At 45.6% G+C, this 22,964-nt stretch overlaps 1 protein-coding gene across 2 annotated transcripts in view; it reads right to left on the minus strand.

Moving 5' to 3' along the window:
* Positions 1–22,964, minus strand: part of LOC128684099 (pneumococcal serine-rich repeat protein) — a 540,854-nt gene that overhangs the window by 466,271 nt on the left and 51,619 nt on the right. For both annotated transcript variants that reach the window (XM_053770234.2, XM_070089985.1), the window contains exons 2-5: positions 22,609–22,792; positions 18,572–18,750; positions 16,810–16,975; positions 15,538–16,413 (exon numbers count right to left, since the gene is read on the minus strand). In XM_053770234.2, the coding sequence (XP_053626209.2) occupies positions 15,538–16,413; positions 16,810–16,975; positions 18,572–18,750; positions 22,609–22,791 (1,404 nt within the window). In that variant the 5' untranslated portion in view covers position 22,792. The remainder of the gene's footprint in view (positions 1–15,537; positions 16,414–16,809; positions 16,976–18,571; positions 18,751–22,608; positions 22,793–22,964) is intronic.

The following is a 22,964-nucleotide window of genomic DNA, read 5'->3' on the forward strand; positions in this document are numbered from 1 at the left end:
AGTTAGAAAACGAGGTGATGGAATAAATGACAACAATATGCAAGGAAGGTGAGGAAAGGTTTTGTACCCAAGCCAGGATGAGCCCTTGGTTTACCCAAAGGTGTAGAGCGGCCAAAACCAAGTGTGCTAGAGAATGGAGGAAGTATAGAAAGTAAAGGACCCAGGAGAATAAGGAGAGAAGTCGTAGAGCCAGAAATGAATATGCACAGGTAAGAAGGGAGGCCCAACGACAATACGAGAATGACATAGCAGCGAGAGCCAAATCTGACCCGAAGCTGTTGTACAGCCATATCATTAGGAAAGCAACAGTCAAGGACCGGCTAATCAGGCTGAGGAAGGAAGGAGGAGAGGTCACAAGAAACGACTGCGAAACGTGTGTGAAACTCAACATGAGACTCAAAGAAATGTTGACAGAGGAGACACAAGGGACTCCAGAAAGGCAAAGAGATGGGGTACACCAACAAGTGTTGGACACAATGCATACAACTGAGGAAGAAGTGAAGAGGCTGCTAAGCGAGCTAGATACCTCAAAGGCAATCGGGCCGGATAACATCTCTCCATGGGTTCTGAGAGAGGGAGCAGAGGCGCTATGTGTACTTCTAACAACAGTATTCAACACATCTATCGATACAGGGCGACTATCTGAGGTATGGAAGACTATGAATGTAGTCCCAATTTTTAAAAAAAGGAGACAGACACAAAGCATTAAACTATAGCCCAGTGTCACTGACATGTATAGTATGCAAAGTCATGGAGAAGATTTTCAGGAGAAGAGTTGTGGAGCACCTAGAAAGAATTGAGCTAATCAGCGACAGCCAGCACAGTTTCAGGGGTTGGAAATCCTGTGTCACAAACCTACTGGAGTTCTATGATAGGGTGACAGCAGTAAGACAAGAGAGAAAGAGAGGTGGGCAGACTGCGTCTTCTTGGACTGTAAGAAGGCTTTTGACACAGTTCCACACAAGAGATTAGTGCAAAAGTTGGAGGACCAGGCAGGGAAGACAACAGCGAGTCATGGCGTGACAAGGTGTAAGAGTAGGCGCCTGTAACCTGCGGGGTTCTACAGGGGCCAATCATAGGACCTGTACTATTTCTGGAATTTGTGAATGACATGACGGAAGCAATAAACTCCGAAGTGTCCCTGTTTGCAGATGATGTGAAGTTGATGAGAAGAATCCAGTCGGACAAAGACCAAGCAGAACTACAAAGGGACCTGGACAGGCTACAAGCCTGGACCAGCAACTGACTCCTGGAGTTCAACCCCACCAAGTGCAGTCATAAAGATTAGGGAAGGGCAAAGAAGACCGCAGACGAAGTACAGTCTAGTGGGCCAGAAACTACAGACCTCACTCAAAGAAAAAGATCTTGGGTTGAGCATAACACCGGGCACATCTCCTGAGGCGCACATCAACCAAATAACTGTGGCAGCATATGGGAGCCTAGCAAACCTAAGAACAGCATTCCGACAATTAATAAGGAATCGTTCAGGACCCTGCACACTGTGTATATTAAACCCATACTAGAGTATGCAGCACCAGTTTGGAGCCCACACTTAGCCAAACACGTAAGGAAACTAGAGAAAGTGCAAAGGTTTGAAACAAGACTAGTCCCGGAGCTAAGAGGTATGTCCTACGAGGAGAGGTTAAGGGAAATCGACTTGACGACACTAAAAGACAGGAGAGATAGGGGCGATATGATAACGACATATAAAATACTGAGAGGAATCGGCAAGGTGGACAGAGACAAAATATCCCAGATATGGGAAACAACAACAAGGGGTCACAGTTGGAAGTTGAAGACTCAGTTGAATCACAGGGATGTTAGGAAGTATTTCTTCAGTCACAGAGTTGTTAGGAAGTGCAATAATCTGGGAAGTGATGTAGTGGAGGCAGGATACATACATAACTTTAAGAAGAGGTATGATAAAGCTCTTGGAGCAGGAAGAGTGACCCGGTAGCGGCCAGTGAAGAGGCGGGGCCAGGAGCTGTGACTCGATCCCTGCAACCACAACGAGGTGAGTACAAATAGGTGAGTACAGCTAGGTGAGTACAACTAGGTGAGTACGCACACACACACACAGAAAGGGAGAGATCAGTTTTTGTCTAAGGGCTCCAGGAAGCCGAAGGGGAAACATATGACGAAAGAAAACAGGAGGAGAAAAAAGCAATTGAAGGTATCATGAAGGTGACACATGACACATGAAGGTGCTACATGACCCAGGTGGCAATTTTTCGGAAAATTGGGTGGTTCGCAAGGGGAAGGAAATGGCCTCTCAAAGTAATTTTCGAGGCAGAATCAACTCGAACCATGATCCTGCAGGAGAAAGCATTGCTGAGAGACAAACTGGAGTTCCAGAGTGTGTACCTCGATCGAGACAACACAGGAGGAAAGAGTGATACTGAAAGAGTGCAAAAACGAAAGTAGGAATGGGAGGAAATGACAAAGAAAAGCAGAATAACCCAGGCACAGGTGGAAGGGCAAGCACAGTCAGCAGAAACACCCGCAGAAGGACTCCAACCACGACACCCTCAAGGCAACTGAACAATCTAAACCAACAATCACCGATCCCTTTGTCCCCAACCCCCACACCACGAACCCTACCCCTACAGTAACCCCCTATGGGAACTCTGCCCCCACCCCCACCGAAACCCCCAATAGGCCCCCGCCAGGGCTCCGGCTCTCCCAACCCCAATATTCCCCCAGGACCACGGTTTCAGTTTTAGAACAGAAGTTGAAGGTTTGGTACACAAATGCAGATGGATTAACGAATAAATATGAGGAGTGCCAAGAAAGAATCAAAGAGAAATCCAGTTACAGAAATAGCAGTTACAGAAACGAAACTCACTGAGACAATAACTGATGCAATTTTCCCACCAGGATATCAGATCATGAGGAAAGATAGAAGGGGCCGAGGGGGAAGAGTGGTTACACTGCTCGTAAAAACCCAGTGGAAATTCGAGAAGATGGGAGGCATAGACGATATTGGAGAAAAGGACTTTATAGTAGGTACACTTCAGTCTGGGGAGCACAAGGTAGTCATTGCAGTGATGTATAATCTGCCACAGAACTGTAGGAGGCCAAGAGAGGAATATGAAGAGAGCAACAGAGCAATGATGGACACATTTGCTGAGGTGGCATGAAGAGCTCACTCGAGCAGAGCAAAGTTGCTGGTTATGGGCGATTTCAACCACAGGGAGATTGTCTGGAAAAACCTGGAGCCATACGAGGGTCCCGAAACATGGAGAGCCAAGATCATGGATGTGGTACTGGAAAACCTCATGCACCAACATGTTAAGGAAACTACCAGAGTGAGAGGGGAGGACGAACCAGCAAGACTGGACCTTGTGTTCACCCTGGGCAGTTCAGACATTGAGGACATCACATATGAGAATCCCCTAAGAGCAAGTGACCATGTGGTTATGTGCTTTGAATACATAGTAGAGTTACAGGAGTTGAATGGGAAAAGCCAGAATATAAAAGAGGGGACTACATAGGTCTGAGGAATTTCCTGCAGGACGCTCAGTGGGACAGAGAACTGGCAGGAAAGTCAGTAAATGAAATGATGGAATATGTAACAACAAAATGCAAGGAGGCAGAGGAAAGGTTTATTTCCAAGGACAACAGAAATAATGGGAAGACCAGAACGAGCCCTTGGTTTACCCGACGGTGTAAGGAGACAAAAATTAAGTGCACTAAAGAATGGAAAAAGTACAGAAGGCATAGAACACATGAAAATAGGGAGATCCGGCGCAGAGCCAGGAACGAGTATGCACAGGTAAGGAGGGAGGCCCAGCAACAGTATGAAAATAACATAACATCGAAAGTCAAGTCTGACCCAAAACTGTTGTATAGCCACATCAGGAGGAAGACAACAGTCAAAGACCAGGTGATGAGGCTGAGGACAGAAGGTGGGGAACTGATAAGTAACGATCAGGAGGTATGTGAGGAGCTAAACAGGAGATTTAAGGAAGTTTTTACAGTAGAGACAGGAAGGGCTCTGGGAAGACAGCACAGAGGGGAACAACAACAAGGAATATACCAACAAGTGTTGGATGACATACGAACAATGAAGGAGGAGGTGCAGAAGCTGCTAAGTGATCTTGATACCTCAAAGGCGATGGGACCGGACAACATCTCCCCGAGGGTCCTTAGAGAAGGAGCAGAGATGTTGTGCGTGCCCCTAACCACAATCTTCAATCTTCAATCTTCAATCTTCAATTCTTGAAACTGGGCAACTACCTGAGATATGGTTGACGGCAAATGTTGTCCCCATTTTTAAGAAACGAGACAAAAACGAGGTACTAAACTACAGGCCAGTGTCTCTGAAGTGTATAGTATGCAAAGTCATGGAGAAGATTATCAGGAGGAGAGTGGTGGAGCACCTGGAATGGAGCAAGATTATTAATGACAAACAGCATGGATTTATGAAAGGTAAATCCTGTGTCACAAACCATCTGGAGTTTTATGACAAGGTAACAGAAGTAAGACGCGAGAGAGAGAGGGGTGGGTGGATTGCATTTTCCTGGACTGCAGGAAGGCCTTCGACACAGTTCCTCACAAAAGATTAGTGCAGAAGCTGGAGGATCAGGCACATATAACAGGGGAGGCACTGCAATGGATCAGAGAATACCTGACAGGGAAGCAACAACGAGTCATGGTACGTGAAGAGATATCACATTGGGCGCCTGTGACGAGCGGGGTCCCACAGGGGTCAGTTCCAGGGTCAGTGCTATTTTTGATATATGTGAATGACATGATGGAAGGGATAGACTCTGAAGTGTCCCTATTCGCAGATGATGTGAAGTTGATGAGAAGAATTAAATCGGATGAGGATCAGGCAGGACTATAAAGAGACCTGGACAGACTGGACACGTGGTCCAGAAACTGACTTCTCGAATTCAACCCTGCCAAATGCAAAGTCATGAAGATTGGGGAAGGGCAAAGAAGACCGCAGACAGAGTATAGGCTAGGTGGACAAAGACTACAAACCTCATTCAAGGAGAAACATCTTTGGGTGATCATAACACCGAGCACGTCTCCGGAGGCACACATCAACCATATAACTGCTGCAGCATATGGGCACCTGGCAAACCTGAGAATAGCGTTCCGATACCTTAATAAGGAATCGTTGAAGACACTGTACACTATGTACGTTAGGCCCATACTGGAGTATGCAGCACCAGTTTGGAACCCACACCTGGTCAAGCACGTCAAAAAGTTAGAGAAAGTACAAAGGTTTGCAACAAGGCTAGTTCCAGAGCTCAGGGGACTATTCTACGATGAAAGATTGAGGGAAATCGGACCGACGACACTGGAGGACAGAAGGGTCAGGGGAGACATGATAACGACATACAAGATACTGCGTGGAATTGATAAGATGGAAAGAGACAGGATGTTCCAAAGAGGGGACACAGAAACAAGGGGTCACAATTGGAAGCTGAAGATTCAGGCGAGTCACAGGGATGTTAGGAAGTATTTCTTCAGTCATAGAGTCATCAGGAAGTGGAATAGTCTAGCAAGTGACGTAGTGGAGGCAGGAACTATACATAGCTTTAAGACGAGGTATGACAAAGCTCAGGAAGCAAAGAGAGAAAGGACCTAGTAGTGATCACTGAAGAGGCGGGGCCAGAGCTGAGTTTCCACCCCTACAACCACAATTAGAAGAGTACAATTAGGTGAGTACACACACACACACACACACACACACACACACACACACACACATACACACACACATACACACACACACATACACACACACACACACATACACACACACACACACATACACACACACACACACACATACACACACACACACATACACACACACATACACACACACACATACACACACACACACACACACACACGCACACACACACACACACACATACACACACACAAACACATACACACACACATACACACACACACACACACACACACACATACACACACATACACACACACATACACACACGCACACACATACACACACACACACACACACACACACACACACACACACACACACACACACACACACACACACACACACACACACACATACACACACACGCACACACACACACACACTCTCTACCCTTTCTCTCCCCCCTCACATTTCTCTCCCTCCCCCTTGGTCTTATCCCTCACCCCCATACTCTCTCCTCTCTCTCCCTCTTTCTACCCTTTCTCTCTCCTCTCTCTCCCTCTTTCTACCCTTTCTCTCTCCTCTCTCTCCCTCTTTCTACCCTCTCTCTCTCTCCCCCACACCCTCTCCCTCCTCTAGCCTTCTGTCTGTGGTAATAAGAAGTCAAAAAAAAAAAAAAAAAAAAAAAAATGGGTGGCCTTAGAGGACGGAAGCCCAGAGATCTGGTGGACGAACCAGGGAGGAAAGACTGGGAGCTAGAGCTCCAAAAAAGGGAGGAAGAGTGGGGAAGGAAGATAGTAGAGCTTGGTAAGAAAATGGAGGAGCGGATAGCTGAAGAGTGCAGGAAGTGGGAAGTACAGGTCTTAGCAGCAGAAGCTAGGATACAGTGCTTAGAAGAGAAACTGCAAAGCCTGAAACAGATTAGAGAGACAAATGACAATTCAGGTGTGACATCAGGAAATTCAAAGTCAGGCGCAGACAAGGGGATGGTAAGCAACAACGGAGACATGCCGAGCATGAAGGCCCTATCAGACCCACGTGGGGCCAGGGAAAAGACGACGAGCACACTAAGATCAAACGATAGGTCCGAAAACAATGAAGGTATGCTATATGCAGAGATTCTAACAGCCAACTGCAGTAGCAAGGGACAGCTGGTCAGGAAAGACAGTCCACTGAGAATAGAAGTTTCAGATATGACAGGGACTGAAGGCAAGAACATGTCAATGGAAGGAAATAAAATGCCTCAGAGGACGCAGATGGAGACTCAGTGGGAGGAGGAAAGGGCGAGGTCAGTTTTTGTGTACGGGCTCCAAGAAGCCAAGGGGGCCAACTTTGAAGAAATAAAACAGGAGGAGAAAAAAATGATTGAAGGCATCATGAAAACAATAGGGGAGGGCAATATGACCCAGGTGACAAATTTTCAGAGAATTGGGTGGTTTGCGAGTGGAAGGATACGGCCTGTCAGAGTAACTTTCAAGGAAGAATCAGTTCGAACCAGGATTCTGCAAGAGAAAGCAAGACTGAGGGACAAAGAGGGGTACCAGAGAGTATACCTCGACCGCGACAGAACACAAGAAGAAAGGACTACACTGAAAGAGAGGGTACAGAGACGCAAGGAGGAACGAGAAGCAATGAAAATGAGCAGGACCCAGACACAGGAGGAAGGGCAAACACACCCCACAGAATCTCCCACCAAAAGACTCCACCCGCGACATTCCCAACGCAACTGAGCAACCTATACTACAACCCACTCACTGTTCCCTCTGCCACCAATCCCCATATCACAAACCTCACCCCAACAGCTGTCCCTTATGGGCATTCTGACCCCACCCCCATCAACACAAACCCCACCTACACCACAGCCCCATATAGGCCCCCACCAAGGCTCTCGCTCCCCCTACCTCAATATTCTTGCATGACCACAATGATAGAAAAGAAACTAAAGGTTTGGTACACAAACGCGGATGGAATAATGAATAAACATGAGGAGTGGAATGAAAGAATCAGTGAAAAATCCCCAGACATCATAGCAGTCACAGAAACAAAACTCGCTGAGACAATAACAGACACAATCTTCCCAACAGGATATCAGATCCTGAGGAAAGATAGAAGGAGTAGAGGGGGAGGAGAGGTTGCACTGCTCATAAAACACCGATGGGGATTTGAGGAAATGGAAGGCATGGACATGATTGGAGAAAGAGACTACATTGTAGGTACAATTCAGTCCGGAGAACATAAAGTAGTCATTGGAGTGATGTATAACCCACCACAGAACTGCAGGAGACCAAGAGAGGAGTACGAAGTAAACAACAGGGTGATGGTGGACACACTGGCTGAGGTGGCAAGAAGAGCTCACTCGAGCAGAGCAAAGTTACTGGTAATGGGCGATTTCAACCACAGGGAGATCGACTGGGAAAACCTGGAGCCACATGGGGGTCCCGAAACATGGAGAGCCAAGATGATGGATGTGGTACTTGAAAACCTCATGCATCAACATGTCAGGGACACAACCAGAGAGAGAGGGGAGGATGAGCCAGCAAGACTGGATCTTGTGTTCACCCTGAGCAGTTCAGACATTGAGGACATCACTTATGAGAGGCCCCTTGGAGCTAGCGATCATGTGGTTCTGAGTTTTGACTATATAGTAGAGTTACAAGTGAAGAAGGTAACAGGAACTGAAGGGTAAAGGCCAAACTATAAAAGGGGGGACTACACAGGTATGAGAAACTTCCTGCAGGAGGTTCAGTGGGACAGAGAAATGGTAGGAAAATCAGTAAACGAGATGATGGAATATGTGGCAGCAAAGTGCAAGGAGGCAGAGGAAAGTTTTGTTCCCAAGGGAAACGGAAATAATAGGAAGACCAAAACGAGTCCTTGGTTTACCCGAAGGTGTAGGGAGGCAAAAACTAAGTGCAACAGAGAATGGAAAAGGTACAGGAGGCATAGGACCCAGGAAAACAAGGAGATTAGTAGAAGAGCCAGAAACGAGTATGCACAGATAAGGAGGGAGGCCCAGCGACAGTATGAAAACGACATAGCATCGAAAGTCAAATCTGACCCGAAACTGCTGTATAGCCACATTAGGAGGAAGACAACAGTCAAGGACCAGGTGATAAGGCTGAGGAAAGAAGGTGGAGAACTCACAAGAAACAATCAAGAGGTATGTGAGGAGCTCAACACGAGATTTAAGGAAGTATTTACAGTAGAGACAGGAAGGACTCTGGGGGGACAGACCAGATGGGGACACCAGCAAGGAATACACCAACAAGTGTTGGACGACATACATACAGATGAGGAGGAGGTGAAGAAACTGCTAAGGGACATCGATACCTCAAAGGCAATGGGACCAGACAACATCTCCCCGTGGGTCCTTAGAGAGGGAGCAGATATGTTGTGCGTGCCACTTACCACAATCTTCAACACATCCCTGGAAACTGGGCAACTACCTGAGGTATGGAAGACGGCAAATGTAGTTCCCATTTTTAAAAAAGGAGACAGAAAAGAGGCACTAAACTATAGACCTGTGTCACTGACGTGTATAGTATGCAAAATTATGGAGAAGATTATCAGGAGGAGAGTGGTGGAGCACCTGGAACGGAACAGGAGTTTAAATGCCAACCAGCACGGATTCACGGAAGGCAAATCCTGTGTCACAAACCTTCTGGAGTTTTATGATAAAATAACAGAAGTAAGACAAGAGAGAGAGGGGTGGGTTGATTGCATCTTCTTGGACTGCAAGAAGGCCTTTGACACAGTTCCTCACAAGAGATTAGTGCAGAAGCTAGAGCATCAGGCGCATATAACAGGAAGGGCACTGCAATGGATCAGAGAATACCTGACAGGGAGGCAACAACGAGTCATGGTACGTAATGATGTATCACAGTGGGCACCTGTGACGAGCGGGGTCCCACAGGGGTCGGTCCTAGGACCAGTGCTATTTTTGGTATATGTGAACGACATGACGGAAGGGTTTGACTCAGAAGTGTCCCTGTTTGCAGATGATGTGAAGTTAATGAGGAGAATTAAATCTGATGAGGACCAGGCAGGACTTCAAAGAGACCTGGACAGACTGGACACCTGGTCCAGCAAATGGCTTCTCGAATTTAATCCTGCCAAATGCAAAGTCATGAAGATGGGGGAGGGGCACAGAAGACCACAGACAGAGTATAGGCTAGGTGGCCAAAGACTGCAAACCTCACTCAAGGAGAAAGATCTTGGGGTGAGTATAACACAGAGCATGTCTCCGGAAGCACACATCAATCAGATAACTGCTGCAGCATATGGGCGCCTGGCAAACCTGAGAACAGCATTCCGATACCTTAGTAAGGAATCATTCAAGACACTGTACACCGTGTATGTCAGGCCCATACTGGAGTATGCAGCACCTGTTTGGAACCCGCAGTTGATAAAGCACGTCAAGAAACTAGAGAAAGTACAAAGGTTTGCGACAAGGTTAGTTCCAGAGCTAAGGGGAATGTCCTATGAGGAAAGATTAAGGGAAATCGGCCTGACCACACTAGAGGACAGGAGGGTCAGGGGAGACATGATAACGACATATAAAATACTGCATGGAATAGACAAGGTGGACAAAGACAGGATGTTCCAGGGAGGGGACACAGAAACAAGAGGCCACAATTGGAAGTTGAAGACACAAATGAGTCAGAGAGATAGTAGGAAGTATTTCTTCAGTCATAGAGTTGTAAGGCAGTGGAATAGCCTAGAAAATGACGTAGTGGAGGCAGGAACCATACACAGTTTTAAGACGAGGTTTGATAAAGCTCATGGAGCGGGGAGAGAGAGGGCCTAGTAGCAACCGGTGAAGAGGCAGGGCCAGGAGCTAGGACTCGACCCCTGCAACCACAAATAGGTGAGTACAAATAGGTGAGTACACACACACACACACACGCACACACACACACACACACACACACACACACACACACCTACAACAGGCCTAGTGTCTAATCGACATGTGCCTAGGACAAAATGGTAACTAACACACACACACACACACACACACACACACACACACACACGTACACACACACACACACCACACACACACACACACACACACACACGCACACACACACACACACACACACACACACACACACACACACACACACACACACACACAGGGGTGGGTTGATTGCATCTTCTTGGACTGCAAGAAGGCCTTTGACACAGTTCCTCACAAGAGATTAGTGCAGAAACTAGAGCATCAGGTGCATATAACAGGAAGGGCACTGCAATGGATCAGAGAATACCTGACAGGGAGGCAACAACGAGTCATGGTACGTAATGATGTATCACAGTGGGCACCTGTGACGAGCGGGGTCGCACAGGGGTCAGTTCTAGGACCAGTGCTATTTTTGGTATATGTGAACGACATGACGGAAGGGTTAGACTCAGAAGTGTCCCTGTTTGCAGATGATGTGAAGTTAATGAGGAGAATTAAATCTGATGAGGACCAGGCAGGACTTCAAAGAGACCTGGACAGACTGGACACCTGGTCCAGCAAATGGCTTCTCGAATTTAATCCTGCCAAATGCAAAGTCATGAAGATAGGGGAAGGGCACAGAAGACCACAGACAGAGTATAGGCTAGGTGGCCAAAGACTGCAAACCTCACTCAAGGAGAAAGATCTTGGGGTGAGTATAACACCGAGCATGTCTCCGGAAGCACACATCAATCAGATAACTGCTGCAGCATATGGGCGCCTGGCAAACCTGAGAACAGCATTCCGATACCTTAGTAAGGAATCATTCAAGACACTGTACACCGTGTATGTCAGGCCCATACTGGAGTATGCAGCACCTGTTTGGAACCCGCACTTGATAAAGCACGTCAAGAAACTAGAGAAAGTACAAAGGTTTGCGACAAGGTTAGTTCCAGAGCTAAGGGGAATGTCCTATGAAGAAAGATTAAGGGAAATCGGCCTGACGACACTGGAAAACAGGAGGGTCAGGGGAGACATGATAACGACATATAAAATACTGCGTGGAATAGACAAGGTGGACAAAGACAGGATGTTCCAGGGAGGGGACACAGAAACAAGAGGCCACAATTGGAAGTTGAAGACACAAATGAGTCAGAGAGATAGTAGGAAGTATTTCTTCAGTCATAGAGTTGTAAGGCAGTGGAATAGCCTAGAAAATGACGTAGTGGAGGCAGGAACCATACACAGTTTTAAGACGAGGTTTGATAAAGCTCATGGAGCGGGGAGAGAGAGGGCCCAGTAGCAACCGGTGAAGAGGCGGGGCCAGGAGCTAAGACTCGACCCCTGCAACCACAAATAGGTGAATACAAATAGGTGAGTACACACACACACACACACACACACACACACACACACACACACACACACACACACACACATAAACACACCCACACTACACACACACACACACACACACACACACACACACACACACACACACACACACACACACACACACACACACACACACACACACACACACACACACACACACACACACACACACACACACACACACACACACACACACACACACACACGCACACACACACACACACACACACACACACACACACACACATACACACACACACACACACATACATACACACACATACACACACACACACACACACACACACACACACACATACATACACACACATACACACACACACACACACAAACACACACACACACACACACACGCACACACACACACACACACACACACACACACACACACACACACACACACACACACATACATACACACACACACACACACACACACACACACACACACATACACACACACACACACACACACACACACATACACACACACACACACACACACACACACACACACACACACACATACACACACACACACACACACACACACACACACACATACACACACACATACACACACACACACACACACACACACACACACACACACACATACACACACACACACACACACACACACACACACACACACACACACACACACACACACACACATACACACACACACACACACACACACACATACACACACACACACACACACGCACACACACACACTGACGACACTGGAGGACAGAAGGGTCAGGGGAGACATGATAACGACATACAAGATACTGCGGGGAATAGACAAGGTGGACAGAGATAGGATGTTCCAGAGAGGGGACACAGGGACAAGGGGTCACAACTGGAAGCTGAAGACTCAGACGAGTCACAGGGACGTTAGGAAGTATTTCTTCAGTCATAGAGTTGTAAGCAAGTGGAATAGCCTAGCAAGTGAAGTAGTGGAGGCAGGAACCATACATAGTTTTAAGAAGAGGTATGACAAAGCTCAGGAAGCAGAGAGAGAGAGGATCCAGTAGCGATCAGTGAAGAGGCGGGGCCAGGAGCTGAGTCTCGACCCCTGCAACCACAATTAGGTGAGTACAATTAGGTGAGTACACACACACACACACACACACACACACACAGAATTAAATCTGATGAGGACCAGGCAGGACTTCAAAGAGACCTGGACAGACTGGACACCTGGTCCAGCAAATGGCTTCTCGAATTTAATCCTGCCAAATGCAAAGTCATGAAGATAGGGGAAGGGCACAGAAGACCACAGACAGAGTATAGGCTAGGTGGCCAAAGACTGCAAACCTCACTCAAGGAGAAAGATCTTGGGGTGAGTATAACACCGAGCATGTCTCCGGAAGCACACATCAATCAGATAACTGCTGCAGCATATGGGCGCCTGGCAAACCTGAGAACAGCATTCCGACACCTTAGTAAGGAATCATTCAAGACACTGTACACCGTGTATGTCAGGCCCATACTGGAGTATGCAGCACCTGTTTGGAACCCGCACTTGATAAAGCACGTCAAGAAACTAGAGAAAGTACAAAGGTTTGCAACAAGGTTAGTTCCAGAGCTAAGGGGAATGTCCTATGAAGAAAGATTAAGGGAAATCGGCCTGACGACACTGGAGGACAGGAGGGTCAGGGGAGACATGATAACGACATATAAAATACTGCGTGGAATAGACAAGGTGGACAAGGACAGGATGTTCCAGGGAGGGGACACAGAAACAAGAGGCCACAATTGGAAGTTGAAGACACAAATGAGTCAGAGAGATAGTAGGAAGTATTTCTTCAGTCATAGAGTTGTAAGGCAGTGGAATAGCCTAGAAAATGACGTAGTGGAGGCAGGAACCATACACAGTTTTAAGACGAGGTTTGATAAAGCTCATGGAGCGGGGAGAGAGAGGGTCTAGTAGCAACCGGTGAAGAGGCGGGGCCAGGAGCTAGGACTCGACCCCTGCAACCACAAATAGGTGAGTACAAATAGGTGAGTACACACAACGCTTGACTCAGGTAATATCTTTGGGTTGGTTCTTAAACTGGTCCTCTTTATTTATATGAGTAAAGTGCCGGGTGGCACTGGAGGAGAGAGCGTAGAATTACAGCAGGGAAGAAAAACCTAACACTGCCACTGTTGCAACACCACTGCGGTGGTCCTTAACACCACTGCGGTGGTCCTTAACACCACTGCAGTGGTCCTTAACACCACTGCAGTGGTCCTGAACACCACTGCAGTGGTCCTTAACACCACTGCAGTGGTCCTGAACACCACTGCAGTGGTCCTGAACACCACTGCAGTGGTCCTGAACACCACTGCGGTGGTCCTGAACACCACTGCAGTGGTCCTTAACACCACTGCGGTGGTCCTTAACACCACTGCAGTGGTCCTTAACACCACTGCAGTGGTCCTGAACACCACTGCAGTGGTCCTTAACACCACTGCAGTGGTCCTGAACACCACTGCAGTGGTCCTGAACACCACTGCAGTGGTCCTGAACACCACTGCGTTGGTCCTGAACACCACTGCAGTGGTCCTTAACACCACTGCGGTGGTCCTAAACACCACTGCAGTGGTCCTGAACACCACTGCGGTGGTCCTGAACACCACTGCGGTGGTCCTGAACACCACTGCAGTGGTCCTGAACACCACTGCGGTGGTCCTGAACACCACTGCGGTGGTCCTGAACACCACTGCGGTGGTCCTGAACACCACTGCGGTGGTCCTGAACACCACTGCGGTGGTCCTGAACACCACTGCGGTGGTCCTGGACACCACTGCAGTGGTCCTTAACACCACTGCGGTGGTCCTAAACACCACTGCAGTGGTCCTGAACACCACTGCGGTGGTCCTGAACACCACTGCGGTGGTCCTGAACACCACTGCAGTGGTCCTGAACACCACTGCGGTGGTCCTGAACACCACTGCGGTGGTCCTGAACACCACTGCGGTGGTCCTGAACACCACTGCGGTGGTCCTTAACACCACTGCAGTGGTCCTGAACACCACTGCAGTGGTCCTGAACACCACTGCAGTGGTCCTGAACACCACTGCAGTGTTCCTGAACACCACTGCGGTGGTCCTGAACACCACTGCAGTGGTCCTGAACACCACTGCGGTGGTCCTGAACACCACTGCGGTGGTCCTGAACACCACTCCGGTGGTCCTTAACACCACTGCAGTGGTCCTGAACACCACTGCAGTGGTCCTGAACACCACTGCGGTGGTCCTGAACACCACTGTGGTGGTCCTGAACACCACTGAAGGAGAGTTGAACCTCACTTCCAGCTGCTCCGACTCCATTGACATTACTTATTATTTTATCTATGTTATAGTTTTACATTTTTAATGCATTATTATTATAATTGCTGTTTTATTTCTTCTTACTGCTTTTAATAAAAAAATATTGCTATCATTGCAATATATTTTAAATCAAGCAAAATAAATAAATGAGATGCAGTCTTGCTTTATACAATAAAATAATATTACAGTGTCGTACCTGAGGGAGGCGGGTCCCGGAGGTGTGAGTGTTGTCCAAGCCTTGTTTGATGTCGTTCACAGCCTGGGTAGACCTCTCGAAATCATTCAGTGTAAAATTTAAAGTTCCTCCGAGCACTCTGTCATATGTCCTATTGGACTTTTCGAAGTGTTTGTTGTCATCAACATTTTCTGTGTTATCATTTTGAGATATGTCAACAAAGACATCGTCCCTGGGCTCATTACTGTCGTTTTGTTTGTCGCTCAGAGCGTCGTAATTATTAAGAGAAATGCTGTATGGCGTCTTGCCTAGGTTACTGATAGCGGAAGAAAAAGTATTGTAGGAGGCATTCCCAGCACTTGTTGTACCAGCGGTCAACGAAGTATCGTATGCCGTCTTGTCAGCACCAATGGTGGTAGCAATAGGGGTAGAAAAACTGTCGAACTGCGTCTTGCCAGCATCACTGGCAACAGCAGAAAAGGCGAAAGTGTCGTACAGGGTCTTCCCAGCCCCACTGTCAGCAGCAGGAAGGTAAGAAGTATCATATGATGTCTTTGCACTACTACTGGAAGTATCACAAAAAATACCTCTGTCTGTCAGTCCCTCAGATTCGACTTCGCGAGGTCTGGCTGAGGTGTCCCAGGATGATCCGGGGCCCTCTGGCCCTACCTGGTTCCTTACATCACTCTGAATTCTACTGTCCCTGGGGTCAGGAAATCCCTCTATTGATTGGCTCCCTGTTGCAACGGGTTTCCCGGGCGAGGATCCTGTGATTGCACTGAAGGTGTTTTGGGTCACAGACTCCTCTGATGTCTCGTCAGGAGGGACCCAAGAAGCTCGGAAGGGGTTGGTTGAGGCTCGCTTGGGACTGCTTTGCTGTGACGATCCCAGCAGCTCCTGCAATCAAAAGAACTCTCGCTCAGAATCCTCCACTGGATCCTACTCTTGTATACAGATCAAAGTTTAACCTTATTTTTTTGTATTAAACCTAAACTTTCAGGATAAATTTGCACCTCATTTAAGACAAAGCTGACAAACCCCACGGTACAATTTTTTTTTATTTAAACGAACGGATATTTATTTGAAATAAAAAAAAAAGAACGAAATGCCAGGTATTCACCTCAGTACAGAGTATATACAATCAGCGTTAGATGCCTATTTAAAATACTAAAATAGTTTTGGTATTGGAATACAAGCTAGATGCAGCCGTAATGGCCCACGGTCAGTCGACAGGCTTGTAAACTAACTCATTATCTACACACCGATGAGGCAAGTATATACGTCCATACAGACCTTGCTGGAATCTCGTCTGGAAATGCGTCCAGTAAGGGAGCGTGAGGAGTCCCGACGGTCCAGGACAGGCGCTGGGCGTGAGGGTTCGGGCGGTGTCTCTATACCCATGCCCACGCTGCTGGCGGGCGACGGTGACCCATCCCCACCCTCCGTCCATCCAGCCATCCTGGGAAGCGCACATGGAGAGACAGGAACCATGTAACAAGCTGATGGAACTTAGGGTATAATGAAAGACAAGATATTGACACAGGTGACACGTTGAGAGACGAGACACAGGTGACACGATGAGAGACAAGACGTTGATGAGAAGGGCAGAGACGGGGACCTTGTAGCAAGCTGATGAACAAGGATCTGAATAAACGATGAAGGACAAGACATTGATGAGAAGGGCAGAGATGGGAACCTTGTAGCAAGCTGATGGACAAGGATCTGAATAAACGATGAAGGACAAGACATTGATGAGAAGTCCAGAGACGAGAACCTTGTAGGGAGCTGATGGACAAGCAATCATGCGGTACCATGTTTATTATTAAATTCATTGGGAAGAGCTCTCCCCATAAGGGAGACATACAGCGCCTGGGAAATGGTAGCCTTGAAGATAATCAAATTTCATCTGAGAACAGAAAGAACAGAAAAGGTAGCTCAGATTAACTGGACGGTGAGTCCTTCATGAGCATCAAGGTAACCAATACCCCACTTGAGGGATCTGTACTAGATGACGAGGAGAGAGGAGTCACTGTAGCAAGGTATCTAATACTAACCGGCATTATTATAATTTTGTTTTATTGCAGTTAGTATTATAATTACAGCATTAATTATTATTATTATTGTTATTATTATCATTGTTGTCGCTTTCTGTTGTAATATAATAAGAAGCAGTATCGTTTTGCTCATTTATGTGGATGAATGGTGTGTATGGTTTATGATGAATGGTATGTATGGTTTATGATGAATGGTGTGTATGGTTTATGATGAATGGTATGTATGGTTTATGATGAATGGTGTGTATGGTTTATGATGAATGGTATGTATGGTTTATGATGAATGGTGTGTATGGTTTATGATGAATGGTATGTATGGTTTATGATGAATGGTGTGTATGGTTTATGATGAATGGTGTGTATGGTTTATGATGAATGGTGTGTATGGTTTATGATGAATGGTGTGTATGGTTTATGATGAATGGTGTGTATGGTTTATGATGAATGGTGTGTATGGTTTATGATGAATGGTGTGTATGGTTTATGATGAATGGTGTGTATGGTTTATGATGAATGGTGTGTATGGTTTATGATGAATGGTGTGTATGGTTTATGATGAATGGTATGTATGGTTTATGATGAATGGTGTGTATGGTTTATGATGAATGGTGTGTATGGTTTATGATGAATGGTATGTATGGTTTATGATGAATGGTGTGTATGGTTTATGATGAATGGTATGTATGGTTTATGATGAATGGTGTGTATGGTTTATGATGAATGGTATGTATGGTTTATGATGAATGGTGTGTATGGTTTATGATGAATGGTGTGTATGGTTTATGATGAATGGTATGTATGGTTTATGATGAATGGTGTGTATGGTTTATGATGAATGGTGTGTATGGTTTATGATGAATGGTATGTATGGTTTATGATGAATGGTGTGTATGGTTTATGATGAATGGTGTGTATGGTTTATGATGAATGAAGTACTGAGTATGGCGAATATATGGTGGGATTTTCATATGGTGTGTAGGGTGATGAAGATGGCAGCTGACCTGGGCGGTGGCGCTGGTGCTGGTCTAAGCGGCTGGGGAGGCAGGTCGGGTTCGTCTGGGTCGGGAGGTCGTGAGGGGTCGTCCAGGGAAGCTACGCTCGTCGGGTCGTCCAGGTTGGTGAAGCGCTTGTACGAACCCGTGCGTGGCCAAAGCCCGATCCAGTCTGTATCGTTGTCGAACTGCCGGAAGGAGACAGTAAGGATTGTTAAGGTACTTGTTCGGTAGTTAGGAGCTCCTAGATTGTTGAAAGGGCAAGTAGCTGGGTCGTAAGCTAGGTGTCTCTCCCTGGGTGACGAAAGTAGGGAATCAACAACCCGTGTGTGGCTATCGGATATCGCTGATTTGTGGACTTCTGTAGCCCGCTGTCAAGAAAAATTCACTGTGCCGTGGCTGAAACATTTTCCACAAAACCCGCACTTTGGAGAGGAACCACAATATAACACTTCGGTCGGACTTGGACCATCATGTCATAGAAGTTGTGAATTAACAATGGTCTAGGACCGACCGACATGCCGTCATAAGCTTTCTCTTCTAAGTGCTGAGTTTTGGTACTGGATGAGTGTGTTGAATCTGAATTTCTGTTAAGGGTTAGACCTAAGATTTTTTTTTGTCTTATAATGAGTGCATTGTTTACCACAGACTCGATGAAATGATAATTACAGTTCTTAAAAGATAATAAATATCAAAACGATAACTTTTCTTCTTCGATAACACTAATGTAAATAGTTTGGAAGCCAATGGGTGGATGTCCTTTACAAGAATTTTGTAATAACTGAGACTAAAGATAACGGTTGAAAGTCATTTGGGAATCATAGAAAGAAGCTGTGAATGTTTGAAAATAGTGGATATCAGTGGACACTGTTTGGGAGTAATACATCTTAAACGAAGGTCATTGTGAGGGAAAAGTTCAACAGATAGGAGTAGCGAGCGAGTATATGGTAACGATAGTTTGATTGCCGGCTGCTTGTTAAGGTAGGGTCAGTCTAGCTCCCGCTATCCCCTCTCCCCCCTTTCTCCCCACCCCGAAAGGTGACGTGTGGGGCTCCGGCCAAACAGTAATCACTCGACTCGCAGCTCCCAGCACAACTGTAAGTAGAAGCCTGCTCCTATTCTAGTGGACTTATTGGTTGAAAGCTTCACTTTTGACCAATAATAAACTTAGTCCTTTCAGCCTTGATCTCCATGTTAGATGTTTTGATAATCACCACGTCTTTTAGGTATTGTACTTATCATGGAGAGTGATTTCTTAAGCAGTGGGTAACCTGTCTCTCTTTCCAGCTTGGAATGACAGATCGGGTCACCTGCCAACCAACGAGAAGTTTTGAAGGAGAAGGACTTTTGCAAAAGTCCGGAGACGTCACTTTTTGATCTACCTACCTGATTAACTGTAGGCGACAGCAGACAACAACCCCTCATCTTTGTAGTGGTAAAGAACCTGCTTTCCTGTCATCTGGACTGACTATTCAAGGCTATAGACTCTGTGAAGAACTAGTCGTTGGGTTGTCACCAACACCTGTGACCCCCCCCCCAACATCATCAGTAACGGCTACAATTTCTACAAGACAGTGTCAACCTCCACCAGACACCCCAGTATAATTGTACATAGCGTTGAATTTAAATGTCATTTTTTCTTTTCATTTTTCTTTCAAATAGGATACACCTTCATGTTTCACTGTTTTATCTTTGCATTAATAAATAATAGTGTTTATCTTTGTGAATTACTATTTATTTTTCTATTCATTAATTTTCCTGAGGAGGAGCCAGCCTTGGTAACAACTGTCTGAAGTTGTTACAGGGCTGAGTAAGCCTTCAGTCATTTAACATTATTGTAGTTGGAAGTCATTAAAGAGCAGTGAATGGTAAATGAATGTGAGAGAAGTAACTAATGAACTGTAGAAAATACTTAGAATTCAAGTCAGCTGAGAGCAGTAGATGGCAGTTAGAAGTAATTTGTGAGAGCATTACATGATAAAAGTATTTTGAGAACATTAGATAGATGCCAGAAATCATTTGACAGTATTAGTTTCAGAGGAGTGGCATAGCTCTCCAAGTGACGCCTTAGATCACTAAGCTACAAGTGCCTCAAAACGCTAAGTAGCCTGGTTACAAACCATGTTTTTTTCCTATCCCTGGACACACAAGTGAGCCTCAAGCATGGTTTCCAGCTATTTCATTTTCTTCCTGTATGTTCTGACCACACAAGCGACTTTAAATCAATGCACCACGTGGAAACAACCGAAGGAATATACACAAAGAAAGATTGCAGTTGTTTGTGCGTGGTGCACTGATATAAAATCGCTCGTGCGGTCAGAACATACAGAAGGAGAATGAAATAGCTGAAAACCATGCCTGAAGCTCACTGGTGTGCCCAGGGCTAGGAACCAGGCTACCTAGTTTTTTTTGTGACATATGTAGCTTAGTGGTCTATGGCGTCGCTTGGGGAGCTGTCACTCCTCACATGTAGGTTCGAATATTTTTTACAGTGATCATTCTCTGTATAAATCTCTCTGTATATAACGTATTTTTAAGATGTAAATAGCACTTAGACATCATTTGAAAGCTGTATATGGTATTTACGTATGTTGAGAACAGTATATTTGTTGCAACCCCTGAATGGGTTACAATGATTATTATGTATATATGTAATGTATATTATCTTTTCATATAATTTTATATTGCTTATATTTGCGATAATAGCTAAATCGCAAATGTATGACTTTATATTATTATTTGACTGTTATATTGTTATTTAGCTTATGTTGTTAGGATATATATATCAAATGTGCTCAGTTAGTCTTGATTGTCAAACTACTGTAATTATCGCTTGTCGCTCGTTATACTGCCGGCTTCTGAGCTGCACTTGTCCACGGAGCTATCACGTGATCGAGGGGGGGGGTGTCCTCACCTCTCGTAAAGTATTCGGTCTGCTGTAGACTCACTTGCTGGTTGGACAGATTGTCTGTCTCATTATTCTTGTTAGTTCTGTAGAACTTTGTTCACAGAACATTGTATAGACTTAGTGATTTTCGACGTTGTACTGAGGTTTTGTGTCACATAGACACTCTGAATATCTCAGGTCCTTAGCTATAGCTTCTGACCTAATTTTGTACTGGTTCCTGTGTATTGTCACAGTCACAGTTTTACCTATGCTGAACATAGATTCAGTAGTATGGGAGTTTTGTAACTTTTGTGGAGGATCTGCTGATGGTCCCTACTTAGTGTCGTTATATTATTTCCCAGTTCCTGATTCTGTGTCGCAGTCGCTTGATATTGCATTGCTATTGGGCTTAGCATTCTTTGTTGTTCAAGCAGACTGTTCGGGTTGCCAGTCGGTCAAGAAGTTAGTTTATTTGAGGACTTTGTCAGTCACTTGTTTAAGTCTTATTCGAGTCTTGAGACATAGCTAACTACTTAAGAGCACTTACACGCATACACACACTTACTTGTACATATTTGTAATATCTTATTAAATGTTAATGTACCTGACGGTACTTAAGAATTATAAATGTGATATGTGCTTTCAGCACAATAATATTGAACTCGAGAGATTGATTTTATTTTGATTGCTGTGATTTAATTTACTTTGATAATATACCTCTAGACAACTTATAGACTTAATAAATTTATTAAATTTTAATTTCTCTAGTTAGTAGCCTACCAGTTGTAATCCTAAAGCACTATTGAAACATACTGAATTTTAATGGATAATTGGACAAGGATACTGACTACTTGTTACGAAAACCCAGTAACAGGCTGGATGCTAGAAGGGCAGTCCTTTCTAGTATTCACTGGAGATCTCTAAGCTTTTAGAATCGCGTTTTTTGTAACAATATTTTAGCAGAATATCATTCGAGAGCAATGAAAGGCAGTTTGAAGTCAGTGGACATCAGGGGGAGGTAGCTCAAAGTCCCTGTGCAATAGTGGGTGGAAGTTCAAAATCTTCTGACTGAATAATGGAAGTTCAAAGTCATTTGACAACAGTGGGTGTTAGTTTAAATAAATTATTAGAAAATACTTGATGGTAGTGCCAGACTTACCAGGTAGCTGCGGGTGCTGGTGGTTCGCTGGGACCGACAGAGCTTGACCTTCTCCTCTCTGGCGGCCCTGAGGTAGGCCAGGGCCCAGGTCCATAGGCCTAGGTAGCGGGCCAGGAGTGCCAGTAGGCCGGCTATGCTGACACTCCCCACCACCGTCACCGCTACGGCCCAGCCAGACCCCATCCTGTGAACACCACTCGCCTTTATAACATTCGAACAACCACTAAAATGATAATAATAATAATAATCATAATAATAATAATAATAACAACAACAACAACAATAATAATAATTTAATACACTGGCCGTCTCATTCAGTCACCTACACGGTAGGCCTCTTTACTGAAATACAGAGA

This window comes from Cherax quadricarinatus, chromosome 3 (assembly GCF_038502225.1).
Source record: "Cherax quadricarinatus isolate ZL_2023a chromosome 3, ASM3850222v1, whole genome shotgun sequence".
Taxonomy (NCBI): domain Eukaryota; kingdom Metazoa; phylum Arthropoda; class Malacostraca; order Decapoda; family Parastacidae; genus Cherax; species Cherax quadricarinatus.